The sequence below is a fragment of the Oncorhynchus tshawytscha genome, linkage group LG32, assembly GCF_018296145.1.
Source record: "Oncorhynchus tshawytscha isolate Ot180627B linkage group LG32, Otsh_v2.0, whole genome shotgun sequence".
Taxonomy (NCBI): Eukaryota; Metazoa; Chordata; class Actinopteri; order Salmoniformes; family Salmonidae; genus Oncorhynchus; species Oncorhynchus tshawytscha.
This window is the reverse complement of record NC_056460.1, coordinates 3,707,898-3,735,688: the sequence shown is the minus strand read 5'-3', so window position 1 is coordinate 3,735,688 and position 27,791 is coordinate 3,707,898. Positions and strand designations below refer to the sequence as shown.

The following is a 27,791-nucleotide window of genomic DNA, read 5'->3' as shown; positions in this document are numbered from 1 at the left end:
GAGAAATAAGCTTTTTGTGCATATGGAAAATGTCTGGGATATTTTGTTTCTGCTCATGAAACATGGGACCAACACTTGTTGCAATTATATTTTTGTTCAGTTTATTCCAGAGCACATAGTAGGATGTTAGATTACACCATGACTTGGTCTGTGCCATCTACAGCAGTGTTAATACTGGTCCTTGGGACCCAAAGAGGTGCACATTTGAGTTTTTGCCCTAGCACTACACAAATCCACTAATCAAAGGTTAGAGGATGAGTTGATTAGTGGAATGACATGTGTAGTGCTAGGCCAAAGCAAAAATGTCCAGCCCTTTGGGTCTCCACAAACAGGTTTTAAGAAATACTCATCTACAATATAGGATTATTAACAGATCAAGTTTATAAAAGGAGGCCTGGGTAAGCCCAGATGTGCCTTCAGTTATGAATAAAGAGACTTTATAAAACAAACTGCAGGACGAATTAGAAAGTATGTGTGTTTAGTGCCATTTACACCATGCAGATACTCACACTTGGTCCCTTTCAGACAATTTTTGTGAACTCAGTGCGGTTCCCTTGATTTTTTTGGTGCAGTGTGAACACTCTAAAGGAACTCAGACCCCTCAAATGAGCCCCCATATGGAAATACATAAAAATGTTATATCAATAATTGTCTTTCTTCATATCAATAATTGAATTTCTTATATTAGTAAATTGCTTTTTATTTAAAAAAAATGAAATATCAATATATATATTTTTTATTATTCATATGAAATGTTTTATTATTTGTATAATTTGTCAATTATTTTTGATATCAATAAATCATTTTTTGATATCAATAATTCTATGATAATGCCTTCATGTGGGCAGGATCACATTTGCATGCTGCTACATACGTTCTCTGCTCCCAACAGGAAGACACAGCAACATGGTTGCACGTGTATTTCTCCAAGTTAGGAGTGTTGCAGCAAAGATGCGCAGGAAGCCGTGACCCTAACCCTGTTGCTACAGTAATATTCACATTATGTAAGCCTAAGCACAACTCTTCTGGCGCTATTGAGGAGCAGCAGTGGATAGTATTTTCATGGAGGAAAAAAGTTTGTCTGCTGGGGGAATCGAACTCACAAACACCCGTTTCTCCATTGAATCCTATTGGGAGTTATTGATATATATATTTTTTTAAATGAATTTCAATGAATACATGTTAAAACAGCTTTCCATAGCCCACGTGATCTCGAGAGGTTGCTTGAATTACGGGGGTCCGGTTCCCTTTTTTTAGGGCAACGTGAGCTCCTCAGGTTCGCTTGTCATTATTCCCGCACCACACTAGGCTAATGCAACACAGTTTCCCCTGACATAAGCCCTCACATTGGTGCCACAAGAGAGAGATGGTGCAGGTTGGCAAAAAAAAAGTGCTGTTTTTTATATTCATTAGCTATTGTCAAGGATGCACAGAGAACCAAAATATGTGTGGTTGTTTTAGTTAAGATTATTTGTTTGCAATATGTGATCTATAGGTTAAGAGAGCTTCATAAGCTGTTTATTCAACATCATATTTGGTGAGAATCACAACATAGGGTCCAAAATCAATTCTAGCTCTTAAGGGAGCAGTAGCCTACATTTGGGTGTACAATTTTGAATGAAAGCATGATTTAATCTGCAGTTATTCTTTTGATATTTATTTTGTTACTTATAATATTTACAGTGCCTTCAGAGAGTATTCACACCCCTTGACTTTTTCCACATTTTGTTGTTACAGCCTGAATTAAAAATGTTTTACATTTAGATTTTTCAAAGTGGAATTATGTTTTCTCAAAATCTTTGCAAATGTATAAAAAATGAAAAGTTAACAACAAAAGTTAACAGTTAACAACTATAAGTATTCAACCCCAGTGTTTAACATTTTTGAATGAATACCTAATCTCTATACCCCACACATACAATTATCTGTAACGTCCCTTCAGTCGATTAGTGAATTTCAAACACAGATTCAACCATAAAGGCCAGGAAGGTTTTCCAATGCCTTGCAATGAAGGGCACCTATAGGTAGATGGGTAAAAATATCCCTTTGAGCATGGTGAAGTTATTAATTACACTTTGGATGGTGTCAATACACTCAGTCACTATAAAATATACAGACTTCCTAACTCAGTTGCAGGAGAGGAAGGAAACCACTCAGATATTTCACCATGAGGCCAATGGTGACTAAAACAGTTACAGAGTTTAATGTCTATGATAGGAGAAAACTGAGGATAGATCAACAACATTGTAGTTACTCCACAATACTAACCTAATTGACAGAGTGAAAAGAAGACAAGCTGTACAGAATACATTTTTTAAGCATCCTGTTTGCAACAAACTTTTTGTCCTGAATCAAAAATCCAATACAACACGTTACTGAGTACCACTCTCCATATTTTCGAGCATAGTGGTGGCTGCATCATGTTATGGGTATGCTTGTAATCGTTAAAGATTGAGGAGTTTTTCAGAATAAAAAACAAACGGAATGGAGCTAAGCGCAGGCAAAATCCTGGTTCAGTCTGCTTTCCCCCAGACACTGGAAGATGTATTCACCTTTCAGCAGGACAATAACCTAAAACACAAGGCCAAATCGACACTGGAGTTGCTTACGAAAACAGGGAATGTTCCTGAGTGGCCGAGTTACAGTTTTGACTTAAATCTGCTTGAAAATCTATGGCAATACCTACAAATAGTTTTCTAGCAATGATCAACAACCAATTTGACAGAGCTTTAAGAATTTTGAAAAGAATAATGGGCAAATGTTGCACAATCTAGGTGTGGAAACCTCTTAGAGACTTACCCAGAAAGACACTCAGCTCTAATATTTTGTGTAGGTCCTTTGACACAAAATGACAATTAAATCCCACAATTTAATCCCACTTTGTAACACAACAAAATGTGGAAAATGTCAAGGAGTGTGAATACTTTCTGAAGGCACATGTTAATAGTATCTTCTGATAAAATTGATTGTCTAATCTTTTAACTAAATGCAATCTATTAGCTTCCAATATGTATGTAGGCTGTCCGATAACTGATGGAATGGCTTGTCTTGCGCTTTGTAAAAACCCTGAGTGCATTGAGTGAATGTTAGAAAAAGTTATTGGTTCCTTTCGAAACATATCAATTTCAATGCAAAGAGGACTCGGATCACAGAATAGGTGACGTGAACTGGCAAAGTAGTTGAGTTCTCATTTTAAAGGCAGGAGCAGTGTGAATACAAAGATAACTGAGTTATTTAGCTTATCCAAGAGTTCACTTGAAAGAGGACTATGTGAAAACACCCTCAAAGAGTAGAAACCATGTTGTAGACCGATTGTTACCTCGTACAAATACAAAATAAGTTACGGTACTTCCACATGTTCAGTTAACTTTATAAGCTGACAGTGGGTAACAAAATTGGAGGCACAGTTGGGATTACTATGAAGGAAAACAGCCAAGAGGACACAAGTTAAGGTACCAAGAGAGTACAGACCACTGATTTACAAATACCTAAACAATGAATAAGGAGAGTATTTGGTTAGCCAATCTATTATCACATAGAGTAAACTAAAAGTGATAAAGGTACTGATTTTCAATCATGTAAGTATGAGGTATCATTTGCCCTTTTTTAATTGTATTTATTTATTTCACCTTTATTTAACCAGGTAGGCCAGTTGAGAACACAGAGTTACACATAAACAAACGTACAGTCAATAACACAAAAGAAAATAAAAATAGAAAGAATCTATGTACAGTGTGTGCAAATGTAGAAGAGTAGGGAGGTAGGCAATAAATAGGCCATAGAGATGAAAATAATTACAATTTAGCATTAACACTGAAGTGATAGATGTGCAGATGATGCTGTGCAAGTAGAGATACTGGGGTGCAAAACAGCAAGAGGGTAAGTAATAATATGGGGATGAGGTAGTCAGGTGTGCTATTTACAGATTAGCTGTGTACAGGTACAGTGATCGGTAAGCTGCTCTGACAGCTTATGCTTAAAGTTAGAGATGGAGATAAAACATCCCCTTTTACGGGGGAATGTTTGGCGGCATGAGTGAAGGCTTTGTTATAGAAATAGGAAGCCGATTCTAGATTTAATTTGGATTGGATATGCTTAATGTGAGTCTGGAAGGAGAGTTTGCAGTCTAACCAGACACATAGGCATTTGTAGTTGTCCATATATTCTAGGTCAGAATCGTCCAGAGTAGTGATGCTAGTCGGGCGGGAGGGTGCAGGTAGCAATCGATTGAAGAGCATGCACTTAGTTTTACTTGCTCGGAAACCAGATTGCATAGCGGAGAAGGTACAGTGGGATTCGAAATGGATGGTGATCTGTTTATTAACTTTGCTTTCAAAGATTTTAGAAAGGCAGGGCAGATGGATATAGGTTTATAACAGTTTGGGTCTAAGGTGAAGAGGGGGATGACCGCGGCAGCTTTCCAATCTTTGGGGATCTCAGACGAATAGGCTAGTAATAGGGGTTGCAGCTTTTTCGGCGGATAATTTTAGAAACAGAGATTGTCTAGGCCAGCTGATTTGTAGGGACCCAGATTTTGCAGCTCTTTCAGAACATCAGCTGTTTGGATTTGGGTGAAGGAGAAATGGGGGGGTGGGGTGGACAAGTTTGCTGCAGGGGGTGCTGAGGTGTTGGCCGGGGTAGGGGTAGCCAGGTGGAAAGCATGGCCAGCCGTGGTAAACTGCTTATTGAAATGATCGATTATCGTAGATTTATCTGTGGTTTCCTATCCTCAGTGCAGTGGGCAGCTGGGTGGGGGTGCTCTTATTCTCCATGGACTTTACAGTGTCCCAAAACCTTTTGGAATTAGTGCTGCCGGAGGCAAATTTCTGTTGGAAAAAGCTAGCCTTAGCTTTCCTAACTTACTGATTATATTGGTTCCTGACTTCCCTGAAGAGTTGCATATCGTGGGGGCTATTCGATGCTAATGCAGAACGCCACAGGATATTTTTGTGCTGGTCAAGCCCAGTCAAGTTTGGGGTGAACCAAGGGTTATATCTGTTCTTAGTTGTACACTTTTTTGAATGGGGCATGCTTATTTAAGATGGAGAGGAAAGCACTTTTGAAGAGCAACCAGGCATCCTCTACTAACAGGATGAGGTCAATATCCTTCCAGGATATAGAAAGGCCTGCTCGCTGAAGTGTTTTAGGGAGCGTTTGACAGTGATGAGGGTTGGTCGTTTGACCGCGGATCCAATACACACGCAGGAATTGAGGCAGTGATCGCTGAGATCCTGGTTGAAGACAGCAGAAGTGTATTTAGAGAGCAAGTTGGTCAGGATGATATCTAAAATGGTGTCCATGGTTACGGATTTTGGGTTGTACCTGGTGTGTTCCATTAATAATTTGTGTGAGATTAAGGGAATCTAGCCTAGATTGTAGGACGGCCGGGGCGTTAAGCATATCCCAGTTTAGGTCGCCTAACAGTACGAACTCTGAAGATAGATGGGGGGCAATCAATTCACATATGGTGTCCAGGGCACAGCTGGGGGCTGAAGAGGGTCTATAACAAGCGTCAACAGTGAGAGACTTGTTTCTGGAAAGGTGGATTTAAAAAAAATATATATTTTATTTTTGCATTTTCCAATTAAGAACATTCAAAACAAAAGTGAAAAGATATTAGACAACGATAGGACAAAGTGACAGTAACAGATGAGCGTAACAAAAATAAATTATAATTATAATTATATAAACAAACATACAATAAGAAAAAATAATAATAACGAGACATTGGATCACCTGCCGTAGGCTACATATTATACATTACGTGTGAAACATTATGTGAGGATTATATATAGATTCAATCAATGAGATGTGGGGGGAGATTCTCCATATAGTCAATAAAAGGTTGCCAAATTCTGTAAAATGTCTTTAACTTATTCCTCAAGCAGTAAGTGATTTTCTCCAAAGGGATACAACTATTAACTTCCGATAGCCACATTGCAACTGGCAGGGAGGAATCCAATTTCCATTTCAAGGCAATACATTTCTTGGCAATCGCTAGCAATATTTCTGTTAGCTTTATAGTATGGCTTTGCCTAAGATTGGTGTTAGTAAAGTTACCCAGTAGACAGACCTCCGGGTCTAAAGGGAATGCAACCCCGTGAATTGAGGATATGGTATCGCATACCCCCTGCCAGAAACTGTGTAGTTTTGAACACTGCCAAGTGGAATGGAGGAATGTTCCTTCATCTGAGCCACATCTAAAACATAGGGAGGAGATATCTGGGTTGAACTTGTGCAGTCTAGATGGGGTGATATAGAGCTGATGGAGGAAATTAAACTGGATCAGTCTGTATCTGGAGTTCAATGTGGATGTAACACCATCCCTGCATAGGTCACTCCATAGATCCTCATCAAGATCAATACCCAGATCTTTTTCCCATCTAAGTCGGGGTTTATCTAGCCCAGGCAGTGTTAGTCCTGACATAAGAGCATCGTATACACGGGAAATGGTATTGAACAGTGGTTGGTCTGCGTGGCAGAGTTGTTCAATAGGTGACATCTTAGGTAGGTTCCATTGTCCCTTGAGAGTCACCCTAATAAGGTTTCGTAGTTGTAGGTAGCTAAAGAAGTCCCTGTTAGGCAAGTGGTATTTCTGTTTCAGCTGATCAAAAGACATAAGAACTCCCTCTTCGTAACAATGTTCCAGAAGAGTGATCCCCTTATCAGACCATGGTCTAAAGTTACTATTCTGGAAAAACATAGGGATCAATCTATTGTTCCATAAAGGGGTTTTAGGGGAAAGGAATCCCCCTCGTCCGAACAGCTCATGCAGTTTGCACCATGCCAGGACAGAATGTATGATTAAAGGGTTGTCTGTGATGGTTTTTATAGATTTTCTGTCCCATTTGTAAAACAAATCTGCCCCAGTGTAATCATTTACCTCAAGCTTTTCAATGTTCAACCATGAGGGAGAGGGACCATTGTCAAACCTCTGAGCCAGAAACCTAGACTGTGCAGCCCAGTAGTACATTCTAAAATTGGGGAGGTTTAAGCCCCCATGACTGTAATCAAGGGTCAGTTTATCCAGGCCAACCCTAGGGGTTTTGCAGTGTCAGATAAACCGTCTGGTCAGCTTGTCGAGAGAGGAAAAAAATGCTGCGGGAACAGGGATAGGGAGAGATTGAAACAGATATAGAAATCTGGGCAGGACATTCATTTTAATTACATTGATTCTACCCAGTAGAGTGAGAGGTAAGTCCATCCATTTACAAAGGTCAACCTCCACCTTTTGCAACAAACTGGCCAGATTGAGTTTATAGAGGTTGTTCAGATTACCATCCACCATTATGCCCAAATATGTGAAGCCCATAGGCGACCATCTAAAAGGAAACTTGTGCTTGATGGTATGATGGTCAAAGACAGACAACGGTAAGATTAGGCTTTTATCAAAATTGACCTTATATCCAGAGAAAGAACTATAACACTGTAGTAGGATCTGCAAGTGAGAGAGGGAGTGTTCTGGGTTTGTTAGAAATAAGATAAGGTCGTCGGCAAAGAGTGATAATTTATGGGTATGGGGGCCCACCTCAAAGCCATGTATGTCAGGGCACGTTCTAATAGCCTCAGCCAACGGTTCGATGGCGAGGTCAAAGAGGTGGGGGCTAATTGGGCAACCTTGTCTGTTCCCCCTATAAAGAGGGAAAGAGGAGGAAGTAATCCCATTGGTAGCAATCCTAGCTTTAGGAGATTTGTAGAGTGATTTTATCAAATTTACAAACACGGTACCTGAACCGAACTTTTCCAAGAAGCGAAAGAGGTATGGCCATTCAACCCTATCAAAGGCCTTTTCAGCGTCGAGGGAGACTGCGACACTAGGTATTTTGTTTTTGTTAGCAAGGTGAATTATATCAAAGAACATTCTGAGATTATTGGAGGACAATCTATTAATTATGAAGCCAGTCTGATCTGGGTTGACCAACAGGGGAAGACATGACTCCAGTCTCTTAGATGGCATCTTGGTGACCAGTTTACAATCTGTGTTAAGGAGAGAGATTGGTCTATAGGAGGTGCACTTTAGCGGGTTTTTCCCTTTCTTGTGGATTACAGTAATCACTGCTTGAGAGAAGGACTCTTCTCTAAAAATATTGATCTGCTCTTTGATGAATGCACAAAATTCAGGTTGCTTTAGGAGTGTAGAATTTAGTCTCCATCTATATGCTCCATTTACCTTGGTAGGAATGGAGATTGATAATACCAGAGGAGAATGGTCACTAAGCCATCTGGGGAGATCCTCGACATCTAACACTCTATGAAACAGTTGTGTCGAAAGTAAAAAGTTATCTATGTGTGGGTGTGAATAAAAAGAGTAGTCCCTATCCTGTGGGTGCAACTGTCTCCAGATGTCTAGTAAATTGAGATCTTTCATGAATGACATGGTGAGCTTGCCGGCTTTGGTAAGAAGTGAGGGTTTATCAGAAGACCTATCAAGAACTGTATCTAAGCAAAAAATTAAAATCTCCTCCAACCAGTAGCCATCCTGGTGGTGCTTGAGCAACCTGAAGGAAGACATTCTGAATAAACATATGGTCATCGAAGTTAAGAGCATAAATATTCAATAGGGTCCAAGACTCTGAAAACATATGCCCCTGCACCAAAACAAACCTGCCAGAGGGATCAGAGATGGTGTTGTTGACGCAGAAGGGGATGTGTCTACTTATCAAAATTGCAGTTCCTCTTGCTTTGGAGTTAAAAGAGGATGCAAAAACTTGTCCTGCCCATTCCCTCTTCGATTTCTTGTGTTCACTGCCTATAAGATGTGTTTCTTGTAAAAACACAATGTCAGCCTTTAATTTCTTAAGGTATGTATAGACTCTTTTCCTTTTAATCGGGCTGTTAAGACCTTTTACGTTGAATGTGACATATTTTAGTGGATTAAGCATAGGTTGGGTTTCAAATATGTAACTGAATATAAATCTATCATATGCAGATAATTAGGAAATGTTTCAACTTTGGTTTGAGCACAAAAGTGACCTGTGTGTCTCTTTAGGAAGGAAACAATAAACATAGAAAAAAGGAAGAAAAATAATAATAAAAATCCCACCCACCCTGATTGTCAGACTAAAACAACAATCCCAACAACCAAACATGAATACACTTGTAGAGATACGTTGCTGCTCGCTTTCCATCTTGCTCTTACTAGCTAAACCTTGGCGTAAACTAAAACCTGCGAGCTCTCTAAATTGAAAACAAACGTTGTGAATAGATATTTATGGCTGTATATTTACTGCCCACGGTAAGGGATGCTTGAGTCTCTTTTCGAAAGATTAACATAAATGAGGGGGAAAGCAGTGGGCCTAAGCCCACTTATTGCTTCGCCCAGTAGATATGGACTAAACCAAAATATAATCTCCTGTAAATGTAATAGAACTCACCCCGGGAAGATACGGTTAGTTGAAAATGTACAAATCAATTATAGTGACCGGGAGATACCAGCAGTTCAATCCGGATAAGAGAAAACAAATGAACTGGATTTTGTCCCCCAGAGAGACTGTCCTGGCTCAGACGTTGCTCAGTTCTTTGAGAAAAGTGTGCACTTCTCCCGGTGTGTTGAAGAGATGGCTTTGACCTTTGTACTGAACTTTCATCCGCGCAGGGTGGATGAGGTAGCCGGTGATGTTCTTCTCCTTCAGTGCTTTGGCGGCAGGTCTGAACTGCTTGCGACGTCTGGCGAGATCCGCGCTCATATCTGGGAAAAGGCTGACCCTCTTTCCATCGATGGTGATGTCCCCTTTGGCTCTTGCGAGTTGCAGTATCTTCTCTCTGTCTTGGAAACGGAGGAACCTGATCAGGACGGCTCGTGGGGGCTCATCTGGCCGGGGTTTCGGCGCTGATGTTCTGTTGGCGCGTTCGATTTCCAGCGGCTTGGTGAAGTTGATTATGCCTAGGACCTCCGGGATCCATTGAGTGAAGAAACGGACCGGGTCACGGCCCTCACTGTCCTCTTTCAATCCCACCACACGGATATTACTACGTCTACTCTGGTTCTCCATCTGATCTACCTTGTTTTTGAGGTAGGCATTGTCCTTTGCAGTTGTATCAAGACCTGAGTCAGAGTCTAGCGATCAAGAGTCTAGCGATGGTATCTTCAACTGTGCTAATGCGCAACTCTGCCTCAGTCGTTCTCAAAAGGAAATCATTCATGGAGGATTTCAGGTCGTCAATGGAAGAATGGAGTTCAGCCGATTTCTTATCAATTTTCAGAGAAAGACCTCTGTTACCATCCTGAATTTCCCGGAGGAGAGTAGCCAGCATGTCGGCAGGCTCGCAAGAGGCTGCTGAGAGCAACAGTCTGGAACTGTCGTCTGAGTTATGAGGGCTAATGCTAATCTTGCTAGCTGTAGCGTTATCGTTATCTTGGGAATCAACAACGTTTTGGTCGTCCTTCTTGCCTCTCGGTCGGAGGTCCATGGCTCTTTGGGAAGGTAAGTACTTGACAATTTATCAGCCGATGTACAGACAAGGGTATGGTAGGATGTGAGTACAGTGGAGGTAAGCCTAGGCATTGAGTGACGATGAGAGAGGTTATGTCTCTAGAAGCACTATTTAAGCCAAGTGCTGTCACCGCATGTGTGGGGGTGGAACAACAGGGCTAGCTAAGGCATATTGAGCAGGGCTGCAGGCTCTACAGTGAAATAAGACAACAATTACTAACCAAAACAGCAATGGACAAGACATATTGACATTAGGGAGAGGCATGTGTAGCCAAGTAATCATAGGGTCCAGTGAGTAGCTAGGCGAGCTGTAGGCACAGAGATTCAGACAGATAGCAGACCGGGGCTAGCAGATGGGCCTCAGGGGGACGTCGCAACGGGGAAGCGTGTTGAAACCCCCTTGCACGGTTACGTCGGCAGATCAGTCGTGATGGATTGGCGGGGCTCCGTGTCGGCAGCAAAGGGTCCAGGCCAATTGGCCAAAGAGGTAATTGAATCCCAGGAATTCTTGATAGATCTATTCGGCTAGCCGGGAGACGGGCCTAGATTCGAGGCTAGCTCCAGGCTAACTGGTGCTTGCTTCGTGACAGAGACGTTAGCCAGGAGTAGCCACTCGGATAGCAGCTAGCTAACTGCAATGATCCAGAGTAAAGGTTCAGAGCTTGCGGTAGGAATCCGGAGATATGGTGGAGAAAAGCAGTCCGATATGCTCTGGGTTGATATCGCGTTGTGCAGGCTGGCAGGAGTTGACCGGGCTGAAGCTGGCAGATGTCCCTTGTTAACGGTGATGGCTAACTAGCACTGGCTTTCTGACTACTAGCTAGTAGCTGGCTAGCTTGAAGGGGGTTATGGTTCTAAAGTATAAAAAATAGCAGATCCATACGGCATTGGGTGAGGCGGGTTGCAGGAGAGTATGTTCAGTCTGTAGATGGAAAAATTAGATTAAAAATACATACGAAGAAAGAAACTATATATACACGGGACAAGAAAAATCAAAACATCCCACTGCTACGCAATCTTGGATTCAATGCTGTCATGCTTTGGGACTGCAAGTGTATACACATGGCACTATGGAGTGATATTAGAGCCAACAGAAATTGATTCTGAATTTAATCATGTTGAATCATTTCAAAATGATTGAGATCAGATTAAATTTCTGTTGCCACTAAAATCACTCCATAGAGCAATACGTTCCCTTTAAATTATTTTATACTTATGATGTAGGGTTAAGAACAAGTTAGTACTCTCTCATACCCACCAGTTCTTCATCATTCCCCAGCCTCATTTAGGAGGTGAACGAATAACTTGATCCTCCGGAGAAGCTTGGGTGAAACATGCATGTTTGAAGGTCAACAGACCCCCCTCTCATGTCTTCTTTACACACTGCACACACACATCGGCCCCCTAGTAGTCACATGCAAACACACACACACCCCACCCATGGACACACCCCTCACACATACCTGTCACACACCGGCCCCCAAGCAGTTCACGCAAACCTGCAGTTATGAGTCATGTTTTTGCAACAAGGTAGCCCCCCACTTGAAAAAGCCATTCTCCTTTTAACATTTTCGCACCCTTAACATTCCTATCCTGCGTGTTTCAAGGGGTGTGTGTGTGTGTAGGGATGCATGTGCTGCTGTGTGTACCTATGTGTGTTTGCATGCATTTATTTGTATGTGTGTGTCAGGATCATGTGTTGGGATGTGTGTGTTACGAGGAGGTGTGATATATGGCCGATATACCGCAGACAAGGACTGTTCTTATGTACAACGCAACGCAGAGTGCCTGGACACAGCCCTTAGCCGTGGTATATTGGCCATATATCACAAAGCCAAGAGGTTCCTTATAGCTATTATAAACTGGTTACCAATGTAATTAGAGCAGTCAAAATAAATGTTTTGTCATGCCTGGTATACGGTCTGATATACCACGGCTGTCAGCCAATCAGTATTAAGGGCTCGAACCACCCAGTTTATAATGTGTATTTTGGCGTGTGTGTTATTGTGTTTGTTATCTTGGTGTAACTAATTTTCCTCTTAACTCACACTAACCCAACTCCCAGGAAACACTTCACATGGTAACAGCTTTGTATGTGGCATTTGGGAAGAGGTGGACGTGATTGCTCCTCTTGTTTGTTTTCCTTGTCATGTGTTTACACCAAACCACACTTATCTGCATGAAGTAAATAGCAACAAACACACATACTTCCTCATTTAGCTTCAACTGAAGGTGAATCTGGTACAAATGGTTTGAACCAAAATACAGCCCTGTTTGGCTCCCAAACCTCACATCACTTTTTTTATGCAGTCAGGGTCACGTCATACACTACATGGGCAGAAGTATGTGGACACCCCTTCAAATTAGTGGATCCAGCTATTTAAGCCACAATGTTGCTAACAGGTGTATAAAATTGAGCACACAGCCATGCAATTTCCATAGACCGACATTGGCAGTAGAATTGCCCGTACTGAAGAGCTCAGTGACTTTCAACGTGGCACCGTCATAGGATGCCACCTTTCCAACAAGTCAGTTTGTAAAATTTCTGCCTTGCTAGAGCTACCCCGGTCAACTGCAAGTGCTGTTATTGTGAAGTGGAAAAGTCTAGGAGCAACATAGGCTCAGCCATGAAGTGGTAGGCCACACAAGCTCACAAAAGGGAACAGCCGAGTGCTGAAGCGTGTTGCGCGTAAAAATCGCCTGCCCTCGGTTGCAACGCTCACTACCGAGTTCCAAACTGCCTCTGGAAGCAATGTCAGCACAATACCTGTTTGTTGCGAGCTTCATGGAATGGGTTTCCATGGCTGAGCAGCCGCACACAAGCCTAAGATCACCAATGCCAAGTGTCAGCTGGAGTGGTGTAGAGCTTGCCGCCATTGAACTCTGGAGCAGTGGAAACGCGTTCTCTGGAGTGATGAATCACAGTTCACCATCTGGCAGTCCAAGGACAAATCTGGATTTGGCAGATGCCCTAATGCATAGTGCCAATTGTAAAGTTTTCTGGTGGAGGAATAATGGTCTGGTGCTGTTTTTCATTGTTTGGGCTAGGCCCCTTAGTTCCAGTGAAGGGAAATCTTATTACTACAGCATGCAATGACATTCCAGACGATTCTGTGCTTCCAACTATGTGGCAACAGTTTGGAGAATTCCCTTTCCTGTTTCAGCATGACAATGCCCCTGTGTGAGGTCCATACAGAAATGGCTTGTCGAGATCGGCGTGGAAGAACTTGACTGGCCTGCACAGAGCCCTGACCTCAACCCCTCCGAACACCTTTGGGATGAATTGGAACGCCGAGCCAGGCTTAATCGCCCGACATCAGTGCCTGACCTCACTAATGCTCTTATGGCTGAATGGATCCAAGTCCCTGCAGCAATGTTCCAGCATCTGGTGGAAAGCCTTCCCAGAAAAGTGAAAGCTGTTATAGCATCAAAGGGGGGATCAATTCCATATTAATGCCCATGATTTTGGAATTAGATGTTCGATGAGCATGTGTTCACATACTTTTGGCCATGTAGTCTATTTCAAATAATATTTAGTTAGTTGCTATTACTAATGAAACTTGGTGCTTGGTTTCCCTGCGAAAGCTTGTCATATTAAGAATGTACCTTGCTGCAGCAAGGTATTTTGAAAAAAGTTATGTTTCGATGCCCAGAACAGTAGATGTTTTTAAAGCTTCTTATTCGATGTGATTTTTTATTCTATTCACACATTTTGCTGTTTTATGAGGGGATTGGTTCTATGTTCTTTGACAAATCGAAATGGGAGAATACATTTTTATTAAATTTGGACTTAATTTCTGAATGAATGAATTCATTATTTGGATAATGTATTGATGTCACACATGACTTGTATTGTCACATAGAAACACGGAGGAATCCTGAGGATTTTCCCAGAGGCCAAGGCGCAGTTCGTCGACATCGAACCCAAGTTCGACCGCCTGCTCTTCTTCTGGTCGGACCGGCGGAACCCCCATGAGGTGCAGCCAGCATACTACACCAGGTAGGGTGATCTCTTAGCTTGACCTCTGACCTTTTGACCCCAGAGAAAATGTCAATACTCCTGACCTTGGACCCAGGGTTTTCTGCTTGTCTTCCATCACAATCCCAAACCTCCTGTTTTGTGTTGCTTATTGTAATGTCATTTAAGTAAAGCATCCGTCACAGGCCATTTTGAGAACTTGGCTGAAGCCTGAATTGTGACATAGTTTACATTAGGTTAATGCATGCCATGATCTATGAACAGACATTATTGTAAAGTGTTACCACATTAAGCAACACCACCAACAATATCCAGCTTTAATATATTGGAAAATGCTCAATACTGTTAGAAAAGTTGGACCATGACAAATGGTAGTGTTGGTGTTAGTAGGTATACCTATTATGTGAATAATTGTATGTTAGTTGACCTCTCTGTTTCCGTTGTCTCACTCGCTGTCCAGGTATGCCATAACAGTGTGGTATTTTGATGCCGATGAACGAGCTCGGGCCAAGGAGAAATATCTAACAAGTAAGATGGAGTCCTGGGCACGTATTCATAAAACATCTCAAAGTAAGAGTGCTGATCTAGGATCGGTTTTGCCTTTTGGATCATAATAAATAAGATAAAATGATCGTAGATCAGCACTTGATCCTAGATCAGCAATGTGAGACACTTTATGAATACAGGGTCAAAGTGATCACCATAAGAACATATTTTTTGTTCATTTTTTTGTGTTGTTTGTAACTGATTTTTTAAACTTATTCTGTACATAATGTTGCTGCTACCGTCTCTTATGACCGAAAATAACTTCTGGACATTAGAACAGTGATTACTCACCACGAACTGGCAGAAGCTTTTTCCTTTAACAAGTCCGACGAGCCCACGTGAAGGACAAACTGCTTTCCTGGGAACAGGCCCAAATCCCCGTCATTTGCGTAAAGAGAAGATGGAGAAAAAGAGGATGGAGGTTGGGCTCCTTCTGAGAATTCATAAGCAATCGAATAAACCTCCACTGCTTTCCGTTCTACTAGCTACCATGCAGTCATTCAAAAATTAAATCGACGACCTACAAGGAAGAATAAACTACCAACAGGATATTAAAAACTGTAATATCTTATGCTTCACGGAGTCGTGGCTGAATGAATGACATTATCAACATACAGCTAGCTGGCTGGTAGTACGCTGTATCGGGAGGATATAACAGCGGTGTCTGGTAAGACAAGGGATGGCGGCTTATGCATATTTGTAAACAACAGCTGGTGCACGATATCTAAGGAAGTCTTAAGGTCCTGCTCGCCTGAGGTAGAGTATGTTGTGATAAGCTGTAGACCATACTAACTACCTAGAGAGTTTTCATCTGTATTTTTCATAGCTGTCTACATACCACCACAGTCCGGTGCTGGCACTAAGACCGCACTCAATGCGCTGTATTCCGCCATAAGCAAACAGGAAAACGCTCATCCAGAGGCGGCGATCCTAGTGGCCGGGGACTTTAATGCAGTGAATCTTAAATCCGTTATAGCAAATTTCTATCAGCATGTTAAATGTGCAAGCAGAGGGAAAAAAACTCTAGACCACCTTTACTCCACACACAGAGACGTGTACAAAGCTCTCCCTCTCCCTCCATTTGGCAAATCTGACCATAATTCTATCCTCCTGATTCCTGCTTACAAGCAAAAATTAAAGCAGGAAGCAACAGTGACTCGGTCAATAAAAAGTGGTTAGAGGAAGCAGATGCTAAGCTACAGGACTGTTTTGCTAGAACAGACTGGCATATGTTCTTCCGATGGACTACACCCCATCAGTCATTGGCTTCATTAATAAGTGCATTGATGACATCGTCCCCACAGTGACCGTACATACCCCAACCACCATAACATACCCCAACCCGAAGCCATGGATTACAGGCAACATCTGCACTGAGCTAAAGGCTAGAACTGCCGCTTTCAATGAGCGGGACTCTAACCCGGTAGCTTATAAGAAATTCCACTATGCCCTCTGACGAACCATCAAACAGGCAAAGCGTCAATACAGAACTAAGATCGAATGATACTACACCAGCTCTGATGCTCGTCTAATGTGGCAGGGCTTGCAAACCATTACAGACTATAAAGGGAAGCACTGTCGAGAGCTGCCCAGTGACACGAGCCTACCAGACGAGCAAAACTATTTCTATGCTCGCTTCAAGGCAAGTAACACTGAAACATGCATGAGAGAATCAGCTGTTCCGGATGACCGTGTGATCACTCTCTCTGCAGCCGATGTGAGTAAGACCTTTAAACAGGCCAGATGGATTACCAGGACGTGTACTGCAAGCATGCACTCACCAACTGGCAAGTGTCTTCACTGACTTTTTCAACCTCTCCCTGTCCGAGTCTGTAATACCAACCTGTTTTAAGCAGACCACCATAGTCTCTGTTCCCAAGGACACTAAGGTAACCTGCCTAAATGACTACCGACCCGTAACATTCACATCTGGAGCCATGAAGAGCTTTGAAAGGCTGGCCATGGCTCACATCAACACCATTATCCCAGAAACCCTAGACCCACTCCAATTTGCATACCACCCTAACAGATCCATAGATGATGCAATCTTTATTGCACTCCACACTGTCCTTTCCCACCTGAACAAAAGGAACACCTATGTGAGAATGATATTCATTGACTACAGCTCAACGTTCAACACCATAGTGCCCTCAAAGCTCATCAATAAGTTAAGGACCCTGGACTAAACACCTCCCTCTGCAACTGGATCCTGGACTTCCTGACGGGCTGCCCCCAGGTGGTAAGGGTAGGTAACAACACATCCACCACGCTGATCCTCAACACAGGGGCCCCTCGGGTGTGTGCTCAGCCCCCCCTCCTGTGCTCCCTGTTCACTCATGACTGCACAGCCAGGCACGACTCCAACACCATCATTAAGTTTGCTGATGACACAATAGTGGTAGGCTTGATCACTGACAACGACGAGACAGCCTATAGGGAGGAGGTCAGAGACCTGGCCGTGTGGTGCCAGGACAACAACCTCTCCCTCGACGTGATCAAGACAAAGGAGATGATTGTGGACTACAGGAAAAGGAGGACTGAGCATGCCCCCGTTCTCATCGATGGAGCTGTAGTGGAGCAGATTGAGCTTCAAGTTCCTTGGTGTCCACATCACTAACAAACTAACATGCTCCAAGCACACCAAGACAGTCGTGAAGAGGGCACGACAAAACCTATTCCCCCTCAGGAGACTGAAAAGATTTGGCATGGGTCCTCAGATCCTCAAAAGGTTCTGCAGCTGCATCATCGAGAGCATCCTGGTTGCATCACTGCCTGGTCTGGCAACTGCTCGGCCTCTGACCGCAAGGCACTACAGAGGGTAGTGCATACTGCCCAGTACATCCCTGGGGCCAAGCTTCCTACCATCAAGGACCTCTATACCAGGTGGTGTCAGAGGAAGGCCCTAAATTGTCAAAGACTCCAGCCACCCTAGTCATAGACTGTTCTCTTTGCTACCTCACGGCGGCAAGGGGTACCGGTGCACCAAGTCTAGGTCCTAGAGGCTTCTAAACAGCTTCTACCCCCAACCCATAAGACTCCTGAACATCTAATCAAATGGCTACCCTGACTATTTGCATTGCCCAACCCCCCACCCCCTCTTTTACGCCACTGATACTCTGTTATTATCTATGCATAGTCACTTTAATAACTCTACCTACAGTGGCTTATTCACCCCCTTTGGCATTTTTCCTATTTTGTTGCCTTACAACCTGGAATTAAAATAGATTTTTTGGGGGTGATATCATTTGATTTACACAACATGCCTACTACTTTGAAGATGCAAAATATTCTTTATTATGAAACAAACAAGAAATAAGATTAACAAAACAGAAAACTTGAGCGTGCATATCTATCCCCCCCCCCCAAAAAAAAAGTCAATACTTTTGTAACGTGTGCGCTGACAGTCAGGAAGCAAGTTCTGGGAGTGAATCATTTAATAAATAAATGAAAACATAATAAAAAACCAAGACACTCGAACAACGCACAGACATGAAACTGAAACAATGACGCCTGGGGAAGGAACCAAAGGGAGTGGCAGGTAATCAAGGAGGTGATGGAGTCCAGGTGAGTGTCATAATACACGTAACGATGGTGACAGGTGTGCGCCATAACGAGAAGACCGGTGACCTAGAGGCCGGAGAGGGAGCACACGTGACTGCACCCCCTCCCCGACGCGTGGCTCCATCCACAGGACGTTGACCAAGATGACGATCCCGGGCATCAGGAGCGAAGCGTTCACCTCTGATAAGGCGCGGGAACCTGTCGATCCAGCTTAGGTGCGGGAGCATGGTGACCTAGAGAGCTGGAGAGAGAGCATACGTGACAACTTTGTAGAGCCACCCTTTGCAGCAATTACATCTGCAAGTCTGTAGCGGTATTTATTAGAGAGGGTAAAGAAAGATTTTGTTCGGGCGCCAGGCAGGTATTAACCATGCCGAAAGGAAAAGAGTAGAATAGAGAGAGTACCACTACCAGACACACACACATCAGCAGAAGAGACTGCCTAGAGTGTAGCCTGTTTACCAGATAGCCAGTGGAGAGAAAAGAGAATACACACCATATAAAACCCACATCACAACACAGGGGTAACCCAAACAAGAATACCTCATACAATAATACTAATACTAATAATGGCAGAGCAATTCCACAGCAACTTCATACAAGAACGAACCCAGTCATCAACATAGGATTTGCAATAATCTGTATTATTTTCTAGTGGATGAGTGCAGAGGGTATGAATTGGGGGGTGTTCATCGGGCCTTAAAAATGTCCACAGTCTTCACGGCCACATGTCAAGTACACCCCACCTCAATACAGTTCACATAATATACAACTTGCAAGCAACCTACTAAAATGTCCCTCCAAACACTTCTGGCAGGGAAATAATTCCAGCTCTAATGAACTTCAATGGGAAGTGCATTTGAAAAATAGAGAGTCTGTTGCAGGGTAAAGCACAGCGAGATCTTAGCTGTGGTCTTCAGGCGTGCAGGTGTACTGTCTGACTGTCCGATGGTTTGTTGGTTTGTATGTTAAAGCTTCGCAACAATGTTGCTACTAATCCATGCGATCCATAACAGGCGCGGTCCCAAACGAAAACAACCACGACCTAGAGCGATTAACCGATGATTGAGTTATATACTCTATAAACTACACACGCTGAAAACAAACAAAACTTCTGCAGCACAGCACACACAATCAAACTGTCGCGCCACCCAAGAGCCCCTCCCCAAAGAGCTGAACGAGCTCCCTTTATCTCCTCCTTCCTTACTGCTCATGCGCTCTTAAAGTGGCAGCGCACGGTGAAGGCTCCGAGCAGATTTCGCCACAAGTCTTTGGGGGTATGTCTCTATAAGTTTGGCACATCTAGCCACTGGGATTTTTGCCCATTCTTCAAGGCAAAACTTATTCAGCTCCTTCAAGTTGGATTGGTTCCACTGGTGTACCCCAATCTTTAAATCATACCACAGATTCTCAATTGGATTGAGGTCTGGGCTTTGACTTGGCCATTCCAAGGCATGTAAATGTTTCCCCTTAACTTCTTGCGTCGAGCAGTCCCGTATCCGGGAGCGTAATCATAGCCTCAAGCTCATTACCATAACACAACGTTAACTATTCATGAAAATCGCAAATGAAATAAAATAAATATATTGGCTCACAAGCTTAGCCTTTTGTTAACAACACTGTCATCTCAGATTTTCAAAATATGCTTTTCAACCATAGCTACACAAGCATTTGTGTAAGAGTATTGATAGCTAGCATAGCATTAAGCCTAGCATTCAGCAGGCAACATTTTCACAAAAACAAGAAAAGCATTCAAATAAAATCATTTACCTTTGAAGAACTTCGGATGTTTTCAATGAGGAGACTCTCAGTTAGATAGCAAATGTTCAGTTTTTCCAAAAAGATTTTGTGTAGGAGAAATCGCTCCGTTTTGTTCATCACGTTTGGCTAAGAAAAAAATTACAACGCCAAACTTTTTTCCAAATTAACTCTATCGAGAGTTAAAAAATTAATTAATATCGAGAGAAACATGGCAAACGTTGTTTAGAATCAATCCTCAAGGTGTTTTTCACATATCTATTCGATGATAAATCATTCGTGGCAGTTGGGTTTCTCCTCTGGAGCAAATGGAAAAATGCACGCAGCTGGAGATTACGCAATAATTTCGACGGAGGACAACAAGCGGGCACCTGGTAAATGTAGTCTCTTATGGTCAATCTTCCAATGATATGCCTACAAATACGTCACAATGCTGCAGACACCTTGGGGAAACGACAGAAAGTGTAGGCTCATTCCTGGCGCATTCACAACCATATAAGGAGACATTGGAACACAGCGCCTTCAAAATCTGGGCCATTTCATGTTTGAAATTTCATCTTGGTTTCGCCTGTAGCATCAGTTCTGTGGCACTCACAGATAATATCTTTGCAGTTTTGGAAACGTCAGAGTGTTTTCTTTCAAAGCTGTCAATTATATGCATAGTCGAGCATCTTTTCGTGACAAAATATCTTGTTTAAAACGGGAACGTGTTTTTATCCAAAAATTAAAAGAGCGCCCCCTATATCGAAGAAGTTAAACCACTCAAATGTTACTGGAAGGTGAACCTCCGTCCCTGTCTCAAATCTCTGGAAGACTGAAACAGGTTGCCTTCAATAATTTCCCTGTATTTTGCAACATCCTTCAATTCTGACCAGTTTCCCAGGCCCTGCCGATGAAGAACATCCCACAGCATGATGCTGCTACCACCATGCTTCAATGTGAGGATGGTGTTCTCGGGGTGATGAGAGGTGTTGGGTTTGCGCTAGACATAGCATTTTCCTTGATGCCCAAAATGCTCAATTTTAGTCTCATCTGACCAGACTACCTCCTTCCATATGTTTGGAGAGTCTCCCACATGCATTTTGGCTAACACCAAACTTGTGTACCTATTTTTTTCTTTAAGCAATGACTTTTTCTAGCCACTCTTCCGTAAAGCGCAGCTCTGGAGTGTACTGCTTAAAAGTGTACTGCTTAAAGTGGTCCTATGGACAGATGCTCCAATCTCCACTGTGGAGCTTTGCAGTTCCTTCAGGGTTATCTTTGGTCTCTTTGTTGCCTCTGATTAATGCCCTCCTTGCCTGGTCCGTGAGTTTTGGTGGGCGGACTTCTCTTGGCAGGATTGTTATGGTGCCATATTCTTTCCATTTTTTTATAATAGATTTAATGGTGCTCGGTGGGATGTTCAAATATTCAGATCTTTTTTTATAACCCAACAATGATCTGTACTTCTCCACAACTTTGTCCCTGACCTGTTTGGAGAGCTCCTTGGTCTTCAGGGTGCCGTTTGCTTGTTGGTTCCCCTTGCTTAGTGGTGTTGCAAGCCTCTGGGGCCTTTCAGAACAGGTGTACAGTCGTGGCCAAAGGTTTTGAGAATGACACAAATATTAATTTTCACAAAGTCTGCTGCCTCAGTGTCTTTAGATATTTTTGTCAGATGTTACTATGGAATACTGAAGTATAATTACAAGCATTTCATAAGTGTCCAAGGCTTTTATTGTGGCAAGGTGCTCTCTCCAGCACAAAGAGTCAATATTTGCAGTGTTGACCCTTCTTTTTCAAGAATCCGTCTGCAATCCATCCTGGCATGATGTCAATTAACTTCTGGACCTCATCCTGACTAATGGCAGCCCATTCTTGCATAATCAATGCTTGTAGTTTGTCAGAATTTGTGGGTTTATGTTTGTTCACCCGCCTGGGGAGTCTGGGGAGTTTCCTGGCCATGGACCCAAAATATTGATGTTTTGTTCCCTGAGCCACTTAGTTATCACTTTTGCCTTATGGCAAGGTGCTCCATCATGCTGGAAAAGGCATTGTTCGTCACCAAACTGTTCCTGGATGGTTGGGAGAAGTTGCTCTCGGAGGATGTGTTGGTACCATTCTTTATTCATGGCTGTGTTGTTAGGCAAAATTGTGAGTGAGCCCACTCCCTTGGCTGAGAAGCAACCCCACACATGAATGGTTTCAGGATGCTTTACTGTTGGCATGACACGACTGATGGAGGCGCTCACCTTGTCTTCTCCAGACAAGCTTTTTTCCGGATGCCCCAAACAATCGGAAAGGAAATTCATCAGAGAAAATGACTTTACCCCAGTCCTCAGCAGTCCAATACCTGTACCTTTTGCAGAATATCAGTGTGTCCCTGATGTTTTTCCTGGAGAGAAGTGGCTTCTTTGCTGCCTTTCTTGACAGCAGGTCATCCTCCAAAAGTATTCGCCTCACTGTGCGTGCAGATGCACTCACACCTGCCTGCTGCCATTCCTGAGCAAGCTCTGTACTGGTGGTGCCTCCAATCCTGCAGCTGAATCAACTTTAGGAGACGGTCCTGGCGCTTGCTGGACTTTCTTGGGCGCCCTGAAGCCTTCTTCGCAACATTTGAACCGCTCTCCTTGAAGTTCTTGATGATCTGATAAATGGTTAGGTGCAATCTTACTGGCAGCAATATCTGTGAAGCCCTTTTTGTGCAACGCAATGATGACGGCGCATATTTCCTTCCAGGCAACCATGGTTGACAGAGGAAGAACAATGATTCCAAGAACCATCCTCCTTTTGAAGCTTCCAGTCTGTTATTCGAACTCAATCAGCATTACAGAGTGATCTCCAGCCTTGTCCTCGTCATCACTCACACCTGTGTTAATGAGAGACTCACTGACATGATGTCAGCTGGTCCTTTTGTAGCAGGGCAGAAATGCAGTGGAAATGTTTTTTGGCGATTAGTTCATTTACATGGCAAAGAGGGACTTTGCAATTAATTGCAATTCATCTGATCACTCTTCATAACATTCTGGAGTATATTCAAATTGCAATCATACAAACTGAGGCAGCAGACTTAGTGAAAAATTAATATTTGTGTCATTCTCAAAACTTTTGGCCACGACTGTATATATACTGAGATCATTGGACAGATCATGTTACACTTAGATTGTACACAGGTGGACTTTATTTAAGTAATTATGTGATGTCTGAAGGTAATTGGTTGCACCAGATCTTATTTAGGGGCTTCATAGCAAAGGGGGTGAATCAATGCACCACTTTCCTGTTTTCTTTTAAACAACTGTTTTTTTCATTTCACTTCACCAATTTTGACTATTTTATGTATGTCCAATACATGAAATGCAAATGAAAATATATTTAAATTACAGGTTGTAATGCAACAAAATAGGAAAAACACCAAGGGGGATGAATACTTTTGCAAGGCACTGTACCTGTACATATTACCCTGCACATTGACTCTGTATGTAGTCTCGCTATTGTTATTTTACTGCTGCTCTTTAATTACTTGTTCCTTCTATTTCTTATTCATATTTTTTAAACTGCATTGTTGGTTTGGGGCTTGTAAGTAAGCATTTCACTGTAAGGTGAACCTGTTGTATTGGGAGCATGTGACTAATACAATTTGATTTGATTTGAAGAAAGAATAATTTATATGAAGTCATAAGAAATAAGAATTTGTTCTTAACTGGTTGAATAAAAATGAATAAAATTAGAATTCTTTCTTAACAGGTTGAATAAAATTTAATAAAATATAACTCTCCCGCTCACCCTCCTTCTCTATTCCGTCCTATAGGTGCAGGAGAAAAGGGAGTAAACGTAGAATTGAACAAGCCGTCGGATCTGAGCTAATATGAGAGAAGCTTCCTGCCATCACCCGCTGCTGCTGTGGACAGATGGGGAAAGAGGGATGGATGGTGGGAGAGAGGGAAGGAAAAGGGATGGTGGGATGTAGAGGAGAGAGATGAATGAACCCAACTTGGAATAGTCTGCTTTCTTTAAACTTGTAATATCCAAAGTTGACACACAACACACACAGAGACCCTGAATGTGATGACATTGCACTGCAAGGAATCATCATTATTTGCCAAGTTTCTGTTTTTGCTTGTTGCATTGATTTTTGGGCTTTATTATGTGAAGAATGCCGGTGTAAAAATGAGCTATGGAGAAAAATAATATGTATTAAGTGAACCGAATGCAAAAAAAATATATTGTTGTGAATTTTAGGGTGATGAAAGGAGTGTACCCATATGTACTTATCTGTCAGACGGGTTGTCGTGGTCTCCATCGGATGGATCTCTCAGTGTTATAAAAAAGGTACAAAAGGCTGTGCGTGATGTCCCTCTATTGCCTGATGCGCACTATAGAGCCGACTCAAACCGCACTGCGCTAATTTGGATACTTTCTTTTCACATGATCCTTTGCATCACAATTCTAGGATGATGAGTAACCACGCCAGACCAGTACAGTACAACTAGTCACGGCCCGGTTTGGCTTAGTTGAGTAAAAAGGCTATTAATAGCTTGAGCTGCACTGACTCGAATAAGATAGAAGTTTTCACATTTTTTGCAAACTGCGGTAGTGATTTTCACATTGCAGGTATATGTTGACTGCGGTGCTGTTCTGTGTCCTGGCACTCAATGCTTGGTAACTGGGTCTTGTTCATTAGGCACCAAACAGAAGAAAATGGACTGAAACTGACATGCTCGTTTTCCGTTGCAAAACAGTTTTAAAAGTTTTCCTTGCGTGCCCTAATGAACACGGCCCTGTGTGCGCTACAGAAGCATCCTGACCTGCGATCAGTGATCTGTCAGTTGTTGCAGACATTAATATCACCTTTGTCTTAAAAAACAAAAACTGACACCTACCTATTAGCCTTGCAGTTCTGAAGTTGAATTTTTTTGTAAAAAGGTGGGTTTTGTATGTGCAATTTGAGTCTACTGCTGTATGGTCTCATCATTACAGTGTGTGTGTGTGTGTGTGTGTGTGTGTGTGTGTGTGTGTGTGTGTGTGTGTGTGTGTATCTGCACGTATGCATGTGTGCGATACCTTCACTAACCACTGAGCAGAGGTTGAAAGTGAGTGAGAGCGACTGCAAGAATACCGGCATGACTCTTCTCTCTGGCTATACACCATCGCCATCATGTGGTCACATCTGACCAATGAGTTTATCAACAGGAGAATTGGCAGACCCAACTGAATGCGGCAGGTATCCTAGCGGTTAAGAGCGTTGGGCTAGTATCCGAACTCGCTGGTTTGAATTTTTGTTCAAACTGTATTTATTTGCCATTGATCTATTCATGTATCAATAAATCAGTTGACATGTAAATAAGACAACATTTAGAGAGCAGTGTATGTATGTATTGTTTGCATTAACTTTAAAATATAAATTCCAGTATGTAATTACTGACCTTTCAATTGGTTCCATTGTAAAGGGCAAGCTCAATCAAGCACAGCGGAAATATACATTCTTTCACCCATGTCTGAATTTATATCCCTTCATTGCAGAGTCTCCTCAGGAACTTCTCTAACCAGGCGTTGTCTCACATCACATCCACAGGAAAGCCAATTACCTTTTTCTAGTCCCTACTCTTTTGGTGTTTACAAATGTATGAAGGAATAAAATATGTGCAAGGAATATGGAGGAAACTCCCTAAATAAATGTTGATGATGGCTCTGCCAACACTGTTTACGTAACAGTGAATGACAGTCGCTGTACAGAGCTGTTAGAGAGAGGTTGAGTGAATAGCAGAGTCTGGCTTGTTCTGCTCTAACCAGGAGTATGGTCCCTACTATCAGGAGCAGGACAGGGGCCCACCTATTGCATTCAGAAAAAACACCAAGATGATTCATGAGTTGGTAGTTTTGGCTTTCGAGTTTACATCAAGAGCATCCAAGAAGACGAAGATCAGATGAGCGGTACCGGCCAGGATGAGAAATGTTCCAGCCAATGACCGTCACCTTGTCTATGGACAAATTCCACTTGAGGTATTCAGTGCACTTGGCCCAAGGATGCTGGTGATGGAGGTGATGGACAAAGCTACAACCCCAATGTAATGGGGAAACAGAATAATTGCCAGTATGGACATCATCCACACTGCCACTCCCAGGGTGTTGACCACAAACTCCATCCAACTCTGCTTCAGTGGGGCTTTAGGAGGTATTGGAGGGGTAGACAGTTCTGTACAGCATGGTCCCCCTGGTCAGGAGTGTGCAGACCACAGTGGTCATGAGAAATCCTATGACTCTCTGTCCATGCCCATCAACATGCTCTCTTCTACACCTGCCCTTTCTGGAGGAAGGGTGATACAGTAAAAAGCCCTCTGTCTGCTTTACTGTGGTGTCAAAAATTAGGCTGTCATGGAAACACAAACAATTAATAAAGACGTGGTTGTACATTTTCATTGTATTTACTATTGAGATTTTATTAAAATGAGAAAGTAATTTGGCATTGTGATATCAACAATTATAAGTGGGCAGGCACAGCTACATCCTTTTTGGTTCTTTATAAATCAAATCAAATTTTATTTGTCACATACACATGGTTAGCAGATGTTAATGCGAGTGTGGCGAAATGCTTGTGCTTCTAGTTCCGACAATGCAGTAACAACCAACAAGTAATCTAACTAGCAATTCCAAAACTACTGTCTTATACACAGTGTAAGGGGATAAAGAATATGTACATAAGGATATATGAATGAGTGATGGTACAGAGCAGCATAGGCAAGATACAGTAGATGGTATCGAGTACAGTATATACATATGAGATGAGTATGTAAACAAAGTGGCATAGTTAAAGTGGCTAGTGATACATGTATTACATAAGGATGCAGTCGATGATATAGAGTACAGTATATACGTATGCTTATGAGATGAATAATGTAGGGTAAGTAACATTATATAAGGTAGCATTGTTTAAAGTGGCTAGTGATATATTTACATCATTTCCCATCAATTCCCATTATTAAAGTGGCTGGAGTTGAGTCAGTGTCAGTGTCAGTGTGTTGGCAGCAGCCACTCAATGTTAGTGGTGGCTGTTTAACAGTCTGATGGTCTTGAGATAGAAGCTGTTTTTCAGTCTCTCGGTCCCAGCTTTGATGCACCTGTACTGACCTCGCCTTCTGGATGATAGCGGGGTGAACAGGCAGTGACTCGGGTGGTTGATGTCCTTGATGATCTTAATGGCCTTCCTGTAACATCGGGTGGTGTAGGTGTCCTGGAGGGCAGGTAGTTTGCCCCCGGTGATGCGTTGTGCAGACCTCACTACCCTCTGGAGAGCCTTACGGTTGTGGGCGGAGCAGTTGCCGTACCAGGCGGTGATACAGCCCGCCAGGATGCTCTCGATTGTGCATCTGTAGAAGTTTGTGAGTGCTTTTGGTGACAAGCCGAATTTCTTCAGCCTCCTGAGGTTGAAGAGGCGCTGCTGCGCCTTCTTCACGATGCTGTCTGTGTGAGTGGACCAATTCAGTTTGTCTGTGATGTGTATGCCGAGGAACTTAAAACTTGCTACCCTCTCCACTACTGTT

General features: G+C 42.6%; 1 protein-coding gene across 1 annotated transcript in view; it reads left to right on the top strand.

Moving 5' to 3' along the window:
* Nucleotides 1-25,602, top strand: part of LOC112235558 (egl nine homolog 1) — a 45,313-nt gene extending 19,711 nt beyond the window's left edge. Inside the window, exons 3-5 of the mRNA XM_024404008.2 lie at nucleotides 14,297-14,433; nucleotides 14,873-14,940; nucleotides 24,062-25,602. Coding sequence (XP_024259776.1) covers nucleotides 14,297-14,433; nucleotides 14,873-14,940; nucleotides 24,062-24,117 — 261 coding nt within the window. The 3' untranslated portion in view covers nucleotides 24,118-25,602. The remainder of the gene's footprint in view (nucleotides 1-14,296; nucleotides 14,434-14,872; nucleotides 14,941-24,061) is intronic.
* The last annotated feature ends 2,189 nt before the right edge of the window (nucleotides 25,603-27,791 follow it).